The sequence below is a fragment of the Acanthochromis polyacanthus genome, chromosome 7 (genome assembly GCF_021347895.1).
Source record: "Acanthochromis polyacanthus isolate Apoly-LR-REF ecotype Palm Island chromosome 7, KAUST_Apoly_ChrSc, whole genome shotgun sequence".
NCBI classification, from domain to species: Eukaryota; Metazoa; Chordata; class Actinopteri; family Pomacentridae; genus Acanthochromis; species Acanthochromis polyacanthus.
In genome coordinates, this window is record NC_067119.1 from 2091549 (window position 1) to 2113165 (window position 21617).

General features: G+C 38.7%; 1 protein-coding gene across 1 annotated transcript; it reads left to right on the forward strand.

Moving 5' to 3' along the window:
* The first annotated feature begins 176 nt into the window (after positions 1-176).
* On the forward strand, positions 177-21617 carry sncaip (synuclein, alpha interacting protein). Its single transcript, XM_051950986.1, has 12 exons — positions 177-426; positions 5520-5607; positions 7822-7894; positions 8745-9286; positions 9401-9569; positions 10094-10356; positions 12324-12503; positions 14908-15021; positions 15333-15458; positions 15978-16147; positions 16831-16920; positions 17218-21617. The coding sequence occupies exons 2-12, from the start codon at positions 5551-5553 to the stop codon at positions 18152-18154; spliced, it is 2721 nt and encodes a 906-aa protein (XP_051806946.1). The 5' UTR covers positions 177-426; positions 5520-5550; the 3' UTR covers positions 18155-21617.

Sequence of the window (21617 nt, forward strand, 5' to 3'; positions counted from 1 at the left end):
TTTTTTTAATAATTATCCCTTAATGTTATCTCTATAATAAAATGCTCTTAAATTACACCAGAATGCTGGAAATAGGATCAATAATTTTCAAAATTAGACCCCCTGTCAGCATCCCACACAAACCAAATCTCACTCTAAGATCTAGTCACAATTTGGCAGCCCTGCATTGACTGTGAATCCTGTATCTGAAATTATAGTGTTTATTTATGTGTAAGTACAGACTGTAGTCCTCCAGGCTGCCTCGGTCCCTGGATTCTCCACAGAGTGGTCCCTCTTCTTCGCCTCCATCTCTGCTCCAAGTCTTTGTGCTCCAAGAGGCGACAGAACAACAGCTGGATCCTCGGACCCGACCGACCCGCTAGCGGCTCCGCTAGCCGAACCATCCCGCAGACACACGGCTCCCCGCGGCGACCGGACCTCCAGCAGGTACCGTAGCCGTAAAAGTGTTGAATTCAGAACCGTCTCCCGGTTTCGGAGCCGCTTATTTCCACCTGAGCTCCGTGTTTGAGCTGGTTTTCCAACTGTTAGCCCGTTAGCTTCCCGTTAGATTAGCCTGCTAGCTTCCCGTTAGATTAGCCTGCTAGTTTAGCTCATTAGCCTCCCGCTGCTTCGGAGCGGATTAAATTAGCTGTCAGAGATCAACAGAGGCCGAAACTCTCTCTTCTGTCCCTGTTTTCACCTGGAAAACTGTAAAAAAGGAGATTTTTCAGCTTCTACGAATCTGTCTGTTGATAATTGTTATCTTCAAACTGCACTAATCTGTGTATTTATAGAAAAATAAGTGAAAATCACATAAGTGTTGCTCTAAAATGTGATTTATTTCACTTTATTGACCCTGCATTCCTAAAAAATTTAGTTTTCTACTCATTCTTGCCATTATAGCCTAATTAATGATCTATAATTCGCAGCTGTAAGTCTGGTTTAAAGTAAATTACTACTCGATAAGAATTATTATCCAATATTATTTTTGTTTACACAGAAAATGAAGCAGAAGTCACATAAATGTTGCTCTAAAATGATATTTCACTTTTTTCAGCCTGTCTTCCTGCAAAATGTTCCTTTTTGCCAATTTTTGCAATTAAAACCTAATTTATTGACTGCTTTGAGTCTGTTTGCACAAAAAATGAAGCCAAAATCACAGAAAAGTTCCTCTAAAATGTTGTTTATTGTACATTTTTCAGCCTGAATCCATGAAAAATGTGCTTTTTTAACTCATTTTTGCCATTAAAAGCCAAATCTGTGACCTTCCATTAGCTGTTGGTAGTCTGATTGAAACCAGATGACTACTAGATAAGAATTAATATCAAATATTCTTCTTATTTACACAAACAAATAAACAAAAGCCACATTAACGTTGCTCTAAAATGTGATTTATTTCTGCAAAATTCACTCTTCTATTAATTTTTACCATTAAAATCCAGTTTAATAGCTGCAGTTTGAAACTAGATGACTACTAGATAGTAATTATCATCAAATATATTTTTGAATTACTCAAAAATCAGCTAATGTTGCTCTCCCAACTAATTAAATGCTTTTAAATGTGAGTTTTAATGGTTAAAAATTAGAGAAAAGTCTAATTTGCACATTGTCAGCTGATAAAACTAAAATAAAATAACATTTAAGAGCATCATTTGTCTGCTTTTTTTAACTTTTTGCATATTTTCCCCTTAATTAGGAAAATATTGGAAATTAGTCAAATTAGTAGAGAATAAATAGAAAGAAGTCATATCACAGCTAATAAAGCTGTTATATTAGAGGTTAAAGGGCAACAATTAGGAGAAAATTACATTTTGCAGGGACACAGACATGAAAAACTAATTCCAAAAACTATTTGAGAGCACACTTTGTGACTTTTTTTCTTTAACAAGAAGGAACAAGATGCTTGAACAGCTCTAATAACTGTTCAGTTTGTGATTTAATGTCATAAATTGGGGGGAAAATTTCATTACACTTGAAGAAAACACAGCTGCAAATCGCTGAAAATATAATTTTTACTTCATGTTACTGTAATTATGAAGAATCTTTGTAAATGGATTAATTTTTGGTGCAAATATTGCTTTAAATTATGCAAAAAATGAAGTTCTAATGATTATATTGCTGTGAAATACACCAGAAATATCCCAAATCTGTGCAACTTCTTAATTTTTGCTGCTCAACTTTTCATTTTAGAACGAATATTTATGGAGTTTAAAGTTCATTCCATGTAAAATGCTATTTTATGTTCAATTGCATTGACTTTTTAAGTTTATTCCACCTATAATACTACTTTTAGTCCAAATACTTGTAGTTTTAAAGGTTTATTCCACATAAGATACTACTTTGTGTTCAATTACATATAATTTGTAGTTTTGTTCCACCTAAAATGCTACTTTTTGTCCAAATACTTGTGGTTTTAAAGGTTTATTCCATATAAAATACTACTTTTAGTCCAAATACTTTTAGTTTGTAAGATTTATTCCGTATAAAATCCTAATTTTAGTTTAAATATGTGACGTTTTAAAGATTTATTCCACCTAAAATACTACTTTTAGTCAAATAAAACAACTCTAAATGGTTAAAAATACAAATTTTAATTCATGTCACTGTAATTATGAAAAATCTCTGAAAATAAATAAGAATTTAGTGCAAATGTTGCTTTCAGTTATTCAGAAAATGAAGCTATAATAATAATATTGCTCTACAATATCCCAAATCTTTGCATGTTCTTAATTTTGCTGCTCAGCTTTTCATTTTAGAACAAATATTTTCAGCCGTCAGCATTTAAATCGATGCTTTTTTTGTTAGTATTTGTACAAAGCAGTGAAAATATGCAAGATAACAGTTAACTGTTCAAAAGAAAATGCAGTAAAATGATGATTTTTGTGACTAAATGCTCAGAAAAATAGGAATTTCTTTCATTCCTTCCTTTTAAATGTAAGTATTTTGGATGTTTTGCTGCTGAAACAGATTTAAATGACTGTTCTTTTGTGTTAAATCAAACTTTGTGAACCCAGATTCTGTCAGATTTTCATGTTTTATCTCTAAACTAACAGAGTTTTTGGTGAGTTTTCAACCCGACAAAGTTTTCAGAGCTAAAACTTCTGCTCACATTTCTATTTTTACATTTAAATGAGCTTTACTTTCTGCTTCTCGCAGCTCAACCTGCAGTTTCTCTTTAAGAAGTGAAGAAAAGTCTGATTTCTGTGAACTCATGCCTGATTATTTTTACGTCCCGCTGCCTGGAAGCGTCTGAAGCCGTCAGCTGTTCACATAAACACAGCCCTGCTGCTTTTTCTCCTCTTTTCGGCCTCAACTGTTGTTATCAGGACTCAGAGCTGCAATCTGAGGTTTTTATTTTCACCGCTTTAGTTTCGTGGTCGATCCCACTCGGTCTGAAAACAGCTCAAGTCCTTCAGGGAAGTTCTTTCTGCTTTGGAACTAAAACACTGGGTTTATTCCACATACAATACTGGTTTTAGTCCAAATACTTGTAGTTTTAAAGGTTTATTCCACATAAAATGCTATTTTGTGTTCAGTTACATACAGTTTGTAATTTTATTCCACCTGAAATGCTAATTTTAGTCTAAATACTTGTAGTTTTATAGGTTTATTGCACATAAAATGCTACTTTTAGTCCAAATACTTGTAGTTTTATAGGTTTATTCCACCTGAAATGCTAATTTTAGTCTAAATACTTGTGGTTTTAAAGGTTTATTCCACATAAAATGCTACTTTTAGTCCAAATACTTGGCGTTTTAAAGGTTTATTCCACATAAAATACTACTTGTAATCTAGATCTTTTGTTTGTAAGGTAAATATAAAATACTGCTTTTAATTCTTAGATACTATTTTCTGGTCTAGTATGCATAGTTGTAAGATTTATTCCACCAAAATACTTCTTTTTGAGAGCATTTCAGAGTGTTGTTGAAAGTTTCTCAGTCTTAAAACATTAAAACCTCTGAGGATGTTTATTTTGTATGTTGGAGCTTTTGAATAACTTCCAGCCAAACGACTGCAGCAGTTAAAGTTAATTTGATCATTTCTCATCGCTGTTAAACTGGAATAAAGTAGTTCTGAAGCCTCTGAATGAGGACCCGGTTTGTTCCAGAAAACAGGACCAAAGTAACCAGAACACATCTGGATGTGATTGTAGGTGAACCACCTGATGACGTCAGCGTTGTCGAGGCTTTCCGGGATTCTTCCACAGCCGCTTTTTAATCCAGGAATGTTTTACTGTTTATTCACTGTCTGAAGCACAAAACCTGCTCAAAGACATTTAAATAAATGAAATAAATCACCAAAATTACACAATTTATCAGTTTTTTTTCCACCTAAAGTACTGCTTTCTGTTCAAGTACATGCAGTTTTAAGGATTTGTTCCACCTAGAATACTACTTCTGGTCTAAATATGTATAGTTTTTAAGATTTATTCCAACTAAAATGCTACTTTTTGTCCTAATATTTATAGCTTTAAAGGCTTGTTCTCTCCAAAATACCGTTTTCTGTTTAAATATTCAGATACTTGTGGTTTTAAGGGTTTATTCTATGTAAAATAATACTTTTATTCCAAATATGTAAAGTTTTACAGATTCATTCCACTTAAAATGCTACTTTTAGTCCAAATACTTTAGTTTTGAAAGTCTATTCCATAGAAATGACTACATTCTATTCCAGTATGTACAATGTTAAAGTTTTATTCCGTATAAATACTACTTGTAGTCAAACATGTTAGTTATAGATTTATTCCACTCAGAATAATACTTTTAGTTCAGATACTTGTAGTTTTAAAGGTTTGTTCCATATATAGTTCTACTTTTAGTCCAAATGTTTGTACAGTTGTTTTTTTTTACAATATTACATGTTTTCTACCAGATTTTCACCTTTTTTTCTATTGTTTAGTTTAGTTTGTTTCCTAACAGTTTTTGATCATTCTAGGACAGTAAAAGTGCAAAGACACTAGTATTTATTATTTAATTGTATTTTTTTTCAGTTTTTTATCATCATAATCTCAGTTTTTACTCAGTTTTGGTCTTTAACAGTCATCTGGAGTCACGCTGCTCTCTGATTAGTCCTAATTATTCCTGATTATTCCCGATTATTCCTGATTATCGGCCCTTTGATGGCAGCAGCTACAGTTTGGCCTTTAAACCTGCAGAATTACTGAGCGGAGGAGAAAGATTTCCTTCGAACAATGGAGCTGAGAGTGAAAGTGTTCCTTAAAATAAACCCGTTATTTCCACAGCTTCCTCTTTATTGTCAGAGCTGCAGATTAACAACAAAATCACTTTAAAGCAGCTCCACTCCCAATAATCCCCTAAATAAGGAGCTTTTCTGATCTACTTTTCACTTTCTTGTTCGTATTTTCTTGTTAACACTTTTCCTCTGATAAATCGTTCAAAAATGCACATAAACGGAACAAATGATGACCTTTTTATAATCTTTTTTTCGCATTAATTGTTTCCATAAACGTGAGAATTAGACGAGTTCTTGACGGCAGTCTCGCTGCTGCATGTTGTTAACGTTTGTGTGTTTTTGTGCAGCTGGTTGTGCGTCTGATGATGCTGTGTGAAGATGGAGGCTCCTGAATACCTGGACCTGGACGAGATCGACTTCTCCGACGATTCAGTGGTCAGTAGGGCCGAATATTAACCAGAAAATGTTGTATTTACCAGATATCTGTGGTTAGTTATACGATTTAATGACGGAATTTTAATGAAGACCAACAGAAAGAAGGTTTAACATTTTGAAGCATGAAATTACGCAATTTTTTAACGGTATTTAGTAGGGCTGGACCCAAATATCCCAATGTTCGTTCGCTACGGCGGTATCCGGATATTAATATCCGGATACCGCCGTAGCGAACAAATATTCGGGCCCTATCAAAGACGAATATCCGAATATTCGGGCCCTATCAAAGACGAATATCCGAATATTCGGGCCCTATCAAAGACGAATATCCGAATATTCGGGCCCTATCAAAGACGAATATCCGAATATTCGGGCCCTATCAAAGACGAATATCCGAATATTCGGGCCCTATCAAAGACGAATATCCGAATATTCGGGCCCTATCAAAGACGAATATTCGGGCCCTATCAAAGACGAATATCCGAATATTCGGGCCATGTCAAAGACGAATATCCGAATATTCGGGCCCTATCAAAGACGAATATCCGAATATTCGGGCCCTAGTAAAGACGAATATCCGGATATTCGCGGAACGAATATCCGGATATTCGTCTTTACTGGGGCCCGAATATTCGGAGGCCAGAAACCACTATTCGGGCCAGGCCTAGTATTTAGTGAAAAAGCAAATAAATTATAGCTAAAAAGCATTTTTTTACTGTAATTTATTTCAACAAGTTGCCGTTAATTTACAGGTTTTTTGTTGTTTTGTTAAATTGCAGGAAAAAACACAAAAATGTATTAATTTAGTCTGATGTAAACTACCAAACTGACAAATGTTTAATTTCCCAGATATCTATGGGTATTTCTAAGTTTAAAAGTTTTATTGAAAACCACCAGACAGAAGGTTTATTTTGAATTTACCCGCATTTTTTATCAACGTTTGACCGTCAAAGTACACTACTTTTACTTATTTTTTAGATATATTTACGTTTTTATAAAGAATTAGAGATATTTGGAGTTATTCAAAATAAAAATTATGTATTTTATCAATTTAAAAAGTTCTACGTTTGTTTAAACTTCATTTGCTTCTATTTTCTTGTGATTTGTTGTTTTTTTCATAGTTTTTGAACATTACACTATTCCATCGTTTTTTGTTTTTTTTTATTCAGGCCCGATGTTCAACTTTTATATTTTATTTTTTTTAATTACAGAAAAAATAATAATATAAATAAAATGTAAATTTTGTGTTTATTTTTTTAAAAATAGAAAGGTAACTGCTGTCAACATTAAAAATAAATTAATCACAGATATTTGGTGTTAAAATCCTGTATATTCTGGATTGAAAAAAGCATTTTTAAGCTTAAATCTTTCCTGTTTTTTTTTCTTTTTTTGCTGCAATTTTTTTGTGTTTTGTTGTTTTTTTCTTAGTTTTTGAACATTACAGTATTCCATCATTTTTTCTAGCTTTTTCAGGCATGCTGGCTGCATAATATTTAACATTTTCTTTTTTTTTTAAACAAAACAACATGTAAAAAAAAGAGGCCAAACGTGTCAATAATGTCCACATTTAAAATCTTTTTTTTTTTTTTTTTTTACAAATGTTAGTTTACAGTTTAAATTTATTTCATTAAATTATTCTGTTTTTGCTGTACTTAAATCCACAAAAACAAATAATAATCGTACATAATTTTTCAAAAATCTGTCTATTTAAAAATATTAATTTACAATTTAAATCACGCTATTTTCTGCTATCTTTAAATCAGCAAAAAATTAAATATTTTACGGGTATTTTCTGTTATTTAAAGAGAAGTCGATATATTCAGGATTCTTAAATTGTACAGCTTTTTTAACTGTTATTTACCAGATCTTTTCTGTTTATTATTTACAATGTTTTTTAATTGTTTTTGTTACGGACTTCACCATTTCTTATCGTAGTTTTTCAGGCTGAACAGTGGCGCATTTTTCACCGTTTATAATATAATAATATGATAATAAATCCTCACATCCTTTAGAACTGCAGAGACGTTGAACCAGTCTGTCTTTTTCTGTGAACTAAACGTCGTTAAAGGACGATTTAGACGACCTGCTTTGGTTTTCCTCGTTTAATTCCTCGGCTGCTTCGTCGTGTTTCTGCTCAGATCAACAGACTGTAATTAACTGATGTCTAAACAGAACTAGTTTGTTTTCTGACATCTTTTGTTTTTCCTGCTGCAGTATTCGGTCACGTCTCTGAAGAGCATCCCGGAGTTATCGAGGAGGAGCGATGGACCAGCAGAGGAACGGTCAGGTAATTAAATAATAATGAAGTGTTTTTGTAGTTATATTGATGATTGAAAAATGATAAATAATGTTTTAAGCTCTTATTTAGGAGGTATTTCCTGTAAAATCACAGAAAAAAGTATAAATCTGCATGTTGACTGAATAAAAACCTTATAAATAATAAATGTTTAGTTCTTTTACCCCATGTGACTGCAAAAATGAGCGAGTTTTTACTTAAATCAGAAAAAAATGTAGGCACGTTTTCTCATATTTCCATTTTTCATTTATTTATTTTTTAAAACTTTACAGAATTCCCCTTTTTCTAAATAATTTAAAAAACTTTTTTTACTTTTTTTTTTGTTTACAGAATTTAAAACATTTATTTAATTTGCCTCTTTTTTTAGGATTATTAGAAAAAAGTTATTTATATTAAGGATTGAAAAATTATGAGTGAACAGAAAAAACCGATAAAATGTAAAATCACTGAAAAAAATAAATTTACATGTTAAATGTGGAAAAGCTGTAAATAATGTCCACATCACAAATCTGTGTTTTTATAAATATATTTAGTTTTTTTTTACTATGTGTGACTGTAGAATTGTTGTTTTTTACTGTATCTAAATCTGGAAAAAAAATATGTTCCAGATATTTGCTCCATTTTTTATAATCATTATTTTTTAAACTTTGCAGTATTTCACTTTTTTTCTGCCTGATTTTATTTTAGTTTTTAAAAGGATTTTTAGACTTATTTATTGAGCTTTTTGGGGCATTATATGAAATAAAAACACGTGTATATATATATATATATATATGTATATATACTTTTTTAAATGCTAAATTGTCTTATTTCCTGTTGTGTTTCTGATCTTCTCCTGCAGCTCCGGCCATCAACTGGAGTCGCGGCGTTTCGTCCCACGGCGGTGGAGGAATCAAACCCACGGGCCTCGCTGAGGTCCACAGTAAGTTCCGTCCGGTGAAGAGAGTCTCTCCTCTCAAACACCAGCCAGAAAACACCGACTCGGACTCAGATGGTAAAGCTGAGAACCAGGGTTTGGTTCTGGGGGAGCCGGCTGAAGGCGGTAAGGATGATCCTGGTTCTGATAAACCCTCTAACGCCCCAAACCCGTCCTCCGATGGGCCGAAACCCAAAGGACTGGGAGGAGGAGGGGGAAACCCTCAGGCCCTGTTCGGGGAGCTAGAGCACTACGACCTGGACATGGACGAGATCCTGGACGTTCCGTACATCAAGTCCAGCCAGCAGATGTCCACGCTGCCTCGGGTTCCCCACGACAAACGCTCGGTGACGGGCAGCAACCTGGGAGGAGGAACCCTGGAGAGGAACCGGGGAGGAGCCCTGAAGAGCGCAGCTTTACCCCACAACGACAGCCTGAGTCTGGGAGGAAGCAGCAGCCAGACGCCGGTGAGAAACCTGGAGGTGTTTCAAAATAAAAGCTGTTTCCTTCACGAGAAATGTGAGTTTTATTAATGAATAATTCAGCCGACTGAGACGTTTTCTGCTCCTGTGTTCCTCCAGTACTGTGTTCTGTCTCCGGTCAAGTGGTCCGACCTCAGGAAGTCCAAGTCCATGGATCCAGACCTCCACCACCTCCACCGCTCTCCGGGAGGAGGAGGTTACCCGCCGGAGATGCTCTCCTCCAGCCTCCTCAGCTGCTCCTCCTCCCTTTCATCCTTCTCAGACGCAGGTAGAAACTCTGAAAACACTAAAACTTGCCTCCTCCTCTTCTTCTCTTCTCCTAAAAGTCACCTCTTTTTCTTCTCTTCTCCTAAAACTCGCCTCCTTCTTCTCTTCTCCTAAAACTCACCTCTTTTTCTTCTTCTCTTCTCCTAAAACTCACCTCCTTTTCTTCTTCTCTTCTCCTAAAACTCACCTCCTTTTCTTCTTCTCTTCTCCTAAAACTCACCTCCTTTTCTTCTTCTCTTCTCCTAAAACTCGCCTCCTTTTCTTCTTCTCTTCTCCTAAAACTCACCTCCTTTTCTTCTTCTCTTCTCCTGAAACTCGCCTCCTTTTCTTCTTCTCTTCTCCTAAAACTCGCCTCCTTCTTCTCTTCTCCTAAAACTCACCTCCTTTTCTTCTTCTCTTCTCCTAAAACTCACCTCCTTTTCTTCTTCTCTTCTCCTAAAACTCGCCTCCTTTTCTTCTTCTCTTCTCCTAAAACTCGCCTCCTTTTCTTCTTCTCTTGTGCTAACCCTCCTCCTCCTCCTCCAGATAAGCTGCTGTCTGCTCGGGTCTATCCAGACTCCCAGAACCAGAGGCCCGGTGTGGAGCCTCCAGGAGGTCCGGGGATGATGTTCCCCCTCCCTGGGTGCAGCTTGGGCAGGCAGGACGGATCCAAACCCTGGGCTCCTGGAGCTGGAGGAGGACCGAGGGGCTTTGGAGGAGGAGGAGGAGGAGGAGTGGAGGTGGACGAGGAGACCAAGAAGAACCAGAACATCATCAACATCGTCAGAGAGGGACAGATCTCACTGCTGGTGGGTTTTTAGCCATGTTTGTCCTACTCTTCACCTCCTTTTTTCCCTTCTCCTCCTTCCTCACCCGTTACATCTCGTTTTGGTCCTTTTACTCCTTTTCTTTCTTGCTCCTCCTCCGTATTTTTCTACCTTTTTGCGCCTCCCTGTCATTTTTCTCTCCATCTTCTTCATGTTTCTCCTTATATTCCTCCTCCACTTCTTCTTGTGTCCTCCTTTTCATCCTGCTTCTTCGTTCTTCTCCTCCTTGATTGCTTGTCCCTCCTTCCTTTCCTATTCCACCTCCCTTTGCTCCTCATTATCATCCTTCCTCTTCTCTGTCTTCCCGTTCCTCCTCATATTACTCCTCTCTAGCCTTTGTCCTCCTCATTTTTCTCCTCTTCCAAAACCTCTCGTTCTTTCACCTTCCTCCTACTGCTCTTTTGCTTTTTCCACATCGTCATCTCCCTTTTCCTCCTCTTCTTTCTCCTCCTCCAAACCTCTCGTTCTTCCTCCTTATTTTCTGTCTCCATATCCTCCTTTTCCTCCTTAAACTCCTACTCCACCTGAGTTTTATTATCCCCCGCCTCCGTGAAGTGGAAAAGGGGGATATAGGTTTGGTGTCCGTCCGTGCGTCCGTCCGAGATGAAGGGGACAGCTTTTCTCAGAAACTTTACAGCTAGGATTACCAAATTTAGTGTGTAGCTTCACACCATGGACACCTTGATCAAGTTCGAAAATGAGGCCTGTGCGATAATATTTAACAGAGTTATGGCCCTTGATCACTATTTTGGAGATAGACTCATAGACATCACATGTGGCGGGGGATATTGATGACCATGTCGTCTTGTTTGTCTTTTCTTCCTCATCTGTTGCACCTCTTTTTACTCCTCCTCATCACATTTTTCTTTCTTTGCGTCTTCTTTCTCCTCCTCCTTTCTGTCTTCTCCCCATATTCCTTCTCCGTCTGCTCATTTTCCTCCTTCTCTTCTTATATTCCACCTCTTCATCTTCCTCCTCCTCCTCTTCTTCTTTCTCCTCCTCTTGTTCCTACTCTTCTTCTTTCTCCTCTTCATAATCCTCCTCTTCTACTTTCTCCTCCTCATATTCCTCCTTTTCTTCTTTCTCCTCTTCATATTCCTCTTCTTCTTTCTCCTCCTCCTCTTCTTCTTTCTCCTCCTCCTGCTCTTCTTCTTTCTCCTCCTCCTCCTCTTCTTCTTTCTCCTCCTCCTCCTCTTCTTCTTCTTTCTCCTCCTCCTGCTCTTCTTCTTTCTCCTCCTCCTCTTCTTCTTTCTCCTCCTCTTGTTCCTCCTCCTCTTCTTCTTTCTCCTCTTCATATTCCTCATCTTCTTCTTTCTCCTACTCCTTCTCTTCTTCTTTCTCCTCCTCCTCCTCCTCTTCTTCTTTCTCCTCATATTCCTCCTCTTCTTCTTTCTCCTCCTCTTTCTCCTCCTCCTTCATGCTCTTCTTCCATCTCGTCCTCCTTCACTCCTTCCATACCTGTTCCACATTTCTTTTTCATCTTCCTTCTCCTAATCCTAGCCTTCTGCCTCCTCTTTATCCTCCGCCTGCTCCTATTCTTTCCCTATGTCCTCCCCCTTGTATTCCTCCTCCCCCCCGTGTTTCCTCTCCTCCAAACCTCCTTATTTTCTGTCTCCACATCCTCCTTTTCCTCCTTAACCTCCTCCTGTCTTTGATTCTTCTGTTCCTCCACCTGTTGCACCTCTTTTTACTCCTCCCCATCACATTTTTCTTTCTTCTAGTTCCTCCTCTTCGCCTCCTCCCCATAGTCCTCTCCTTTCTTCTCCCCCTGCACCTCCTCTCTGTAACACTTTAGGTGCAATAACACCTGACCCTAACTGGATATGAATGTCAGTGAAAGCCTCGTCATCTCCTGATTAAATCTTTGTTTTTGTCGTCGTCGTTCTCCAGTATTTTACTCTCGTTTACTCTCTTATCTCCTCCTCCTCCTCCTCCTCCTCCTCCTTCAGCCTCACCTGGCGGCCGATAACCTGGAGCTGATCAGAGACGAGGACGGGAACAACCTCCTCCACGTGTCGGCCTCTCAGGGCCACGCCGACTGTCTGCAGCACCTCACCTCCCTGATGGGGGAGGACGGCCTGAACGAACGCAACACCCAGCAGCTCACCCCCGCTGGTCTGGGGGTCAAGGTGGGTTTTGCTGTTCAAAATGTCAAGTATTACGTTTTTATTTCAGGATTTCATACCTTATATGAACCACTCTTACTGAATATTAACTTTACCGAGAACCAGACAATCTGAGATCAGGTCAACACGATGAAATGACAGCAAAAATACACAAAACGACCTCAAAACAAGCACCAAGAGACTGAAACCGGACGTAAATGCACAGAGAAAGAGCAGAAAGTGACACAAAACGACCACAAACTGAGATACAAGCAGCTCTTGGACGCACAACAAATAACTAGATGCAGAATGACTCAAAGAAAGGTGCACAAAATGACCTGAAAGAGATTAAAACTGATGAAAAAGTAATATAAACAACAGCAAAGACACAAAATGACTCAAAACAACTACTGAGACCTATAAAACAGCAGAAAAGAGACACAAATGTCTACAAAGACACACAAAAACAGCAGAATGAGACAAAAATGTCTACAAAAACACACAAAACCAGCAGAAAGAGAGAAAACTGTCTATAGAGACACACAAAAAAAGCAGAAAGAGACACAAAACGACCACAGGTTTTGCTGATTGTCTGGGTTGCTCCTGCGGGTGGAAAAATGAGTCCTGAAGGAACCTAAACAAACATGGCGGCTGCTTGGTGAGGTCATAGCCAACTGAGATTATCGATAAAGTAGAGGTTTATGTCGGCTCTGTTGGCAGCAGCAGAGGAAACCAGGCTGCCAGACAGGAAGTGTGTTATCTGTAGACAAGCCTGGCAGCTGATTCCTGATTGGCTCTAATTGACTTGTTTGTTCACTCAGATTAACAGGACGACGGATTTCCAAGCAGCTGCTTCTTACTGAGGCGTGTTAGAAAGTTTATATATGGACTTGTTTTCCTCATAAATCTGTTTACCTGGTTATAGTGTGGAATTAAAGTATCATAAAGCTTCAGTTTTAAGACTTTGTAAGTTTATCCCTGCAAAAAGATCCAAAGTCACCACAAAAAGATCGAAAATCACCACAAAAAGATCGAAAATCACCACAAAAAAGATCGAAAGTCACCACAAAAACGATCAAAATCGCCACAAAAAGATCAAAAGTCACCACAAAAAAGATCGAAAATCACCACAAAAAGATCGAAAGTCACCACAAAAAAGATCGAAAATCGCCACAAAAGGATCGAAAGTCACCACAAAAACGATCAAAATCGCCACAAAAAGATCGAAAGTCACCACGAAAAAGATCCAAAGTCACTACAAAAACATCGAAAATCACCACAAAAAGATCGAAAATCACCACAAAAAGATCCAGTCACCACGAAAAAGATCCAAAGTCACCATGAAAAGATCCAGTCACCACGAAAAGATCCAAAGTCACCACAAAAAAGATCCAAAGTCACCACGAAAAGATCCAGTCACCACGAAAAGATCCAAAGTCACCACGAAAAAGATCCAAAGTCACCAGGAAAAAGATCCAAAGTCACCACGAAAAAGATCCAAAGTCACCACGAAAAAGATCCAAAGTCACCACGAAAAGATCCAAAGTCACCACGAAAAAGATCCAAAGTCACCACGAAAAAGATCCAAAGTCACCACGAAAAAGATCCAAAGTCACCACGAAAAAGATCCAAAGTCACCACGAAAAAGATCCAAAGTCACCAGGAAAAAGATCCAAAGTCACCACGAAAAAGATCCAAAGTCACCACGAAAAAGATCCAAAGTCACCACGAAAAGATCCAAAGTCACCACGAAAAGATCCAAAGTCACCACGAAAAAGATCCAAAGTCACCACGAAAAAGATCCAAAGTCACCACGAAAAGATCCAAAGTCACCACGAAAAAGATCCAAAGTCACCACGAAAAAGATCCAAAGTCACCACGAAAAAGATCCAAAGTCACCACGAAAAAGATCCAAAGTCACCACGAAAAGATCCAAAGTCACCACGAAAAAGATCCAAAGTCACCACGAAAAAGATCCAAAGTCACCACGAAAAAGATCCAAAGTCACCACAAAAGATCCAAAGTCACCACGAAAAAGATCCAAAGTCACCACGAAAAAGATCCAAAGTCGCCACGAAAAAGATCCAAAGTCACCACGAAAAAGATCCAAAGTCACCACGAAAAAGATCCAAAGTCACCACAAAAAGATCCAGTCACCACGAAAAAGATCCAAAGTCACCACGAAAAAGATCCAAAGTCACCACAAAAAGATCCAAAGTCACCACGAAAGATGTGAAATCTGCCAAGCAAAAAAACCTCGCAAACACCAAAAGAGACAAAATCTCTACACACTAAAACACGATGTCACCACAGAAACACAACCACCCGCTGATATATGTTCAGATGTTTTCAGTTTCTGGTCGTGTTTGGAGAAGTTTTAAATCGGTTTAATGTCATTTAAAGTAAACCTGGAGTGTTTTTGTTGCAGAACGGTCATCTGGAGTGTGTGAGGTGGATGGTGAGTGAAACTGAAGCCATAGCAGAGCTGAGCTGCACCAGAGAACATCCCAGTCTGATCCACTACGCTGCCCGCTATGGACAGGTAACCCTCACCTGTAGAACACCTTCACCTGGTTCTGCCTTCATCTTTATTTCCTCTGTGAAACTTTAAATCACGTTTTCAGTCACAAAGCATTTTTTACTGCGTTATTCAGCTCAGTTTAAACCAGAACACAGCTGATATACCTGCAGCAAAATTAAGAGGCTGCTAGCTTAATGCTAACATAAAAGGGAATTTGCCATAGATGCGCTACAACAAATTAGCATTAGCGTTTGGACCAAATTTGAGTGACAGAACTATTGAAAATGTGCATCCTGACTTTGTAGTGATGAATCTTTGGTTTGTGTCTCCAGGAGAAGGTGCTGCTGTGGCTGCTTCAGTTCATGCAGGAACAGGCCATTTCTCTGGACGAAGTCGACCAGAACGGAAACACCGCCGTCCACGTAGCCGCTCAGTATGGACACCTCACCTGTATACAGGTAAACGCTGGTCATGTAGAGAACAGCAACTTCCATGCAGAAAAACACACTTTTAGTGCTGATCATAGTCACTTCACTGTCTCTGCTTCTTCTGTTCTTTAATCCGCTGCAGCTCAACTTGTGGTAAAACCTACAAAGATAAGAGAGCAGAAGATTAAAAATACGTTCACTACTTGCAAAAAGATGCAAAATCCACAAATAAAGTCCTTGCAAACACTAAAAAAGAGACAAAATGTGAACAAACCAAGCTCAGTATCACCAGCTGAGTGTTTTTATTTTCAGAAATACTCTGAATATGTGTGTTATTTCCTACATAACTGAGAACAGAGGCTCTGCTGTGCTGAACAGACTTTCTGTTAGTGGTTCTGCTGCAGCGTGAAAACTCTGATTTGCTGTAATAATGGTGTTTTCCACCGTGGAGCTGCTGTTCCCGATGTTTTCCTGCTGGGATGTTATGAGTCTGGTCTGCTTCCTGAGTGGAGCCGACGGAGTTTTAAATCTGAAACTGTTTGTGTCCAGACTCTGGTGGAGTACGGATCCAACGTCACCGTCCAGAACCAGCAGGGCGAGAGGCCTTCCCAGAGTGCCGAGCGGCAGGGACACACCACCTGCGCCCGCTACCTGGTCGTCGTGGAAACATGCATGTCGCTGGCGTCGCAGGTGGTGAAGCTCACCAAGCAGCTCAACGAGTAGGTTACCATGGAAACGCTCGGTTTAATTAATCTAGTTACCATGGAAACACTGAGATTAACTAGTTACCATGGAAACACTGAGATTAACTAGTTACCATGGAAACACTTGGTTTAATTAATCTAGTTACCATAGAAACACTCAGTTTAATTAATCTAGTTACCATAGAAACACTCAGTTTAATTAATCTAGTTACCATGGAAACACTGAGTTTAATTAATCTAGTTACCATGGAAACACTGAGATTAACTAGTTACCATAGAAACACTCAGTTTAATTAATCTAGTTACCATGGAAACACTCAGTTTAATTAATCTAGTTACCATGGAAACACTTGGTTTAACTAATCTAGTTACCATGGAAACACTCAGTTTAATTAATCTAGTTACCATGGAAACACTTGGTTTAACTAATCTAGTTACCATGGAAACACTGAGATTAACTAGTTACCATGGAAACACTCAGTTTAACTAATCTAGTTACCATGGAAACACTCAGTTTAATTAATCTAGTTACCATGGAAACACTGAGATTAACTAGTTACCATGGAAACACTCGGTTCTTGTAATCTGTTCTCTGGTTGTTTTCCTGTTTCCAGGTCTGTTGGAGACTCTTTCTGCCGGCTGTGTCTGTAATAAGTGTTGATAGTAAATGTGTATTTAATCAGCTGTTTGTTTTTCAGGCAGGCAGCAGAGAGGATGACTCTGCAGAAACAGATCCAGAGGCTGATGGACCCCAACAAGACAGAAGGAACCCCCAACAGATCACCAAGGTAACGCTCACCTGCAGACGAGAGAGGCATCAGTTTGTGTTCATTTTGTGTCTTCATCAGTTTTGAACTCTTCCTGCTCATTTTATGTGCATTTTTTATTGTTTTGTGTCATTTTCTGCTGTTTTTGTGCATCTGTAGATGTTTGTGTCTGTTTTTGCAGCTCTCAGTATTTTATTAGTCATTTTTCTGCCTTAGCTGTTGTTTTGTTTCTTTATTTCATGTAATAATAGTAGAAATGTTGATAAATTCGTCCATTATCAGTATAATAAATCCCAAATGTTCCTGTGTGGACTCCAGCTCCCATCAGCCCTCTGTGGAGGCGTGGCCTGAGATGATGCTGACGGCGGAGGGGACTCCGGGTGACGGTCACTGGTTGGTCCGTCAGGGCGGCGTGGGTCCAGACTCGGTGCTGAGGCAGCTGCTGGGGAAGGACTCCACGGAGCCGCTGTGCCCCAGAGAGAGGCTCCCTCCGGCGGGCAGCCTGAGCCGGGACGTCCCCCCTGGAGGCCGGAGGACCGGGCTGGTGGAGCGGCGGGAGCTGAAGCTGGCCCGCCTCAAACAGATCATGCAGCGCTCCCTCAGCGAGTCCGACTCGGACGGATACCCACCGGAGGAAGGTAAGAGCCACGGAGCTCCGCCCCCCGGCACGCTGCGACCCGATAGGCCGTCCAACCTGCCGATCGCAGAGGAGGAGCCGGCGTCCAATCACCTGCAGCTGATGATGAGGAAGCACCTCCCCTCCTCCGACAGGAAGCTGGCGTTCTCCCTGAGCGGGTCCAAGTCGGTGGACGCCGTCGGCTTCAACCCGTCTCCGACCTCCAGCGACCCTGAGGCCACCGACGGGAAAACACCGGACACCGACGACGGCCAGAAGGCGGCAACGAGCCCCAAGAGCGCCCTGAAGTCTCCGTCGTCCCGCAGGAAGACGTCCCAGAACCTGAAGCTGAGGGTCACCTTTGACGAGCAGGTCCACCGGAGCTCCACCCAGGAGGCGGAGCCGGCCAGAGCCAAGGACCGGACGGCGACAGGAAGCTCCGAGAGCAAGAGGCCGTTCGGAACGTTCCGGTCCATCATGGAGACGCTGAGCGGGAACTCCAACCACAACAACAACAGCAGCAGCAGCAGCCAGGTGAGCTCCAAACCCAGCGGACACAACTCACCTGGCAGGAAGTCGGACAGTAAGAGCAGCCCGGGGGGCGGGGCTAAAGGCAAGAGCAAAAGCAGTAACGTTTAAAGTGCCTCCTGGTGGCGGGAAGACGGAACTACGCACAAACACAGGAAGAACGCAGTCGGATTGAACAGGAAGTGGAGGTTTTTCTTTTTATTTTAGTCCGTTTACGTCTCCTGAAGTATGAAATCTTCTCCTTTCTGTTCCGTCTGATCGCCTGCAGCACACTTAACTACATTTACATTTAAAATGAGGCCAAACTCACTTCATTAGATGCTAAATTACCCATAAAACTACGGTTCTGCTTTTATTTTCTGACCTTCATTGGTCTCCTGTCACCTTCAGGACAAAATAATCTGAACTCGAGGTTCGTTTTCTGTCTTTTCTGGAGCTTTAAACACTAGAACTACTCTGAACCAAAGGAAAAACACTAAATTAGCATAAAAGGTTTGTATTGTCCATCATTTAAACCAGTTTTCTCTGTTAAGTTGATAAGAAGAGACTCGGAGCTCTGTCATTTTTATAAATTTTCTAGTTTTTAGATTATCTCAGTATTTGTTTTGTTCAGTTTTGCATCTATTTGTTTGTCTTTTTTCATTGTTTTCTGTCTTTCTGTGCTCGTTTTGTGTCATTTTCTGCTGGTTTTGTGCATCTTTGTTGATGTTTTTGGCTGTTTTTTGTGTCTTTTCTGTTGTTTTGTTTCAGTTTCCATTCATTTTGCTCTTGTTTGTCTTATTTTTTTGTCTCTTTACATCAGTTTTAATCTCTTTCTGCTCATTTTGTGTGTCTGTTTGTCAGTCTTTCCTGCTGTTTTGCGTCTGTTTGTGTTCATTTTGCGTCTCTCGATCAGTTTTGAACTCTCTGATCATTTTGTCTGCATTTTTATTGTTTTCTGTGGTCTATTTTAGATCTCAGTGTTTGTTTTTAGTCATTTTGTTCTTGTTTTGTTTCTGTTTGTGTTCATTTTCTGTCTTTTTCTGCAACTCTGAGATTGTTTAAAGCATTTTTTAGCTCCAGAAAACGGCATTAAGTCGACCTTAAATAAGATCACATTCCAAACGTCAGAAATCTTCAGTCGTCCTGAGGTTTTTTTATTCTTGTTAGTCGTCTTATTTGTTTGTTTTTTGTTGTTTTTAAAGCCGGAAACACAAAGCCAGAAGCAGAAATCTCTCTTCTCCTACATTTGTAGTTTTTCCACTTTTATTTTGCTTCGTTTTTTTCTCTTTTTTTGGTACAAAAGAGATTTTCTGATTTGTTTGATGAACTTCAGTATTTATGTTTCTGCACACTTCCAATGAAACGTGATATAATCCTGCTCACGTGCACAACAAATACAACCACTGTACATATAAATATAGATATAAGATAGTATTTAATTTGTTTTGTTAACATTGTATTCCACTTTGTTTTGCTCCTTTCTCTTGCTTTTATCTCTGCAGTGTTTTGGGCGTGAAGCCGCCGATCGTTGTGTTTCTGAAACTTTTAACTCCACAGATTTCATGAGATGAAGCGACTCGAGGCTGAAATCTGACGAGAAAATCTGCAAAAAACCAGCAAAACAGGAAGTTTCTGCTTCTGGAGACGATTCAGCAACGATTAGCAGAAGAACAATCAACAACTGTTTGAATCATTTAAGCAGATTTTAGGAGATTTTTAGGACATTTCTGCCAAAACTCCCCAAAATCTTCACTTTTCCATGAACTAAAGGCGTGGAAAGTTTAAAAAAAAAACTGTGTTATTCGACGTTCACTGTGGATTTTAATATTCCAGATGTTTTTATTGACAATTTTGAAGCATAGGCAAAAAATAAGTTAAATTTAAAGACATTCTTTGTCTTAAATATGATCATAGATGATTTCTTTTTGTCTTCCTGTAGAAACTAAAACTTCCCTGAGCTGAAAATAAAACATTTTGGCTTTGATTGTGATGAGTTTAATATTTTCCACGATATTCTAAAGCCCCTGAAGACAAAATGATGAAGATCTTAATGAGATTTTCAGGTAATTTATCTGTTTAAATAAAACCGTTAGAAGTGATTTTTTTACTGTAGTTTGAACAAATCTTACAATTTATTTATTTTGTAGATTTTTTTATCATTTTTTTTTTTTTACAAAATTTTCCTGTAAAATTACACAATTTTTTATATTTTATTGTATTGTCATTTTAGAGATATTTCCCATTATTTAAAAGATATCATTATAAAATTACAGAAATAAAATATTAATTCACATTTAAACTTTAAAATGGTGAATAATCTCCACATCAGCGGAATTAATATCAAAATGACAAATATTGATATCTATTATTATTTTAAATAATAGATATTGCCAAAAATCCAATATTTGTGGATTCCAACTGTGTTTAAGAAATAAATCAGGAAAAATAAAAGTTGATAATTTAACTAATTATTGTGACTTTCTGCTGAACTTTTGGCAGCTGAGATTTAAAAACTGCTTTTATTTTGTAGTTTTCTGGCTCTTTAGTGTTTAATAGCGACCCCTAGAGGCAGCAGTGAGCGTTACAGCGCCATAACGAGGTTTAATTGAGGAAAAGCTCTCAGTATTTGATCATTTTCACCTCAGTGTTTAATCTGAAACTTCACCGTCCACTTCCTGTTTTATTGTGAAATCGCTCAGATTACAGCCTCTGTTGGTCAGAAGCTTGGAGATAAACTGGATTCTGAGAGGTTTTTTATTCATACTGTTACAGGTTTCATCCGGTTTACTGACTTCTGCTTTACAATTTATTTTTACAGTTTTTTTTTTTACCATTTTAAAGGTTTACATGAAGCCGAATCTTCAGGTGATGCTGGATTGTTTGGGAAAATCTCTGTCCAAACGTCTTCGAATGAACCAGAAATATCATGTTTGGTTTAATCTAGACCAGCAGAACTCTAAATGTACCATTTATTCCGTTTACCATGAGGTGTTTTTACTCCATGTCCAGCAGAAAAACTCAACGTTTCTCCAGAATAACTGCTGGTTTATTTGATAGATCTGTAATTATTCTAATAATTTACCCATTTTTTGGAAAGAACTGTGTAATTTGGTGCTGAATTTAGTCAAACACCTTCAACTGAAAGACTTTTTTTTAATGAAAAGCTGCCAAAAAGTGCGATCTGTTTCCAGGAAGCCGATGATTCGACACATTTGGGTTTAAAATGAACAGTTTTTGTTACAATTAGCACCAAACTACGTCGTTTTTCTCCTGAATGTCCGGCTGAATTATCGTCAAACTACAGATCTGTGAAGCCACCTGAAGGTTTAGAAGCTGCCCGTTGTGTTGCTCGTTGCCAAACAATCTGTGTTGTGTGTTTGATGAGATGGTTTTTCCTCGTTGAAGGACTCGAATGGAGCTCGATCGGTTTCTAACGGACGTTTTACCGTCAATGCAAAAAAAAAAGAACAAGAAAACTGTAAATAAGTGAAACATCGGTGAATGTTGGAGCAGATTTTCTACTAACCAGACGTCCTTCTGTTATTTAAACTGTTGAAGACGAACTGAAATAAACTTTATTTCTGGACTTCCA

Coding starts and splice junctions, on each gene's coding strand:
- sncaip (XM_051950986.1), top strand. CDS start 5,551: ATGGAGGCTCCTGAATACCTGGACCTGGACGAGATCGACTTCTCCGAC. Junction 10,357..12,323: donor AGGGACAGATCTCACTGCTG/GTGGGTTTTTAG, acceptor CTCCTCCTTCAG/CCTCACCTGGCGGCCGATAA. Junction 16,921..17,217: donor ACCCCCAACAGATCACCAAG/GTAACGCTCACC, acceptor TGTGGACTCCAG/CTCCCATCAGCCCTCTGTGG.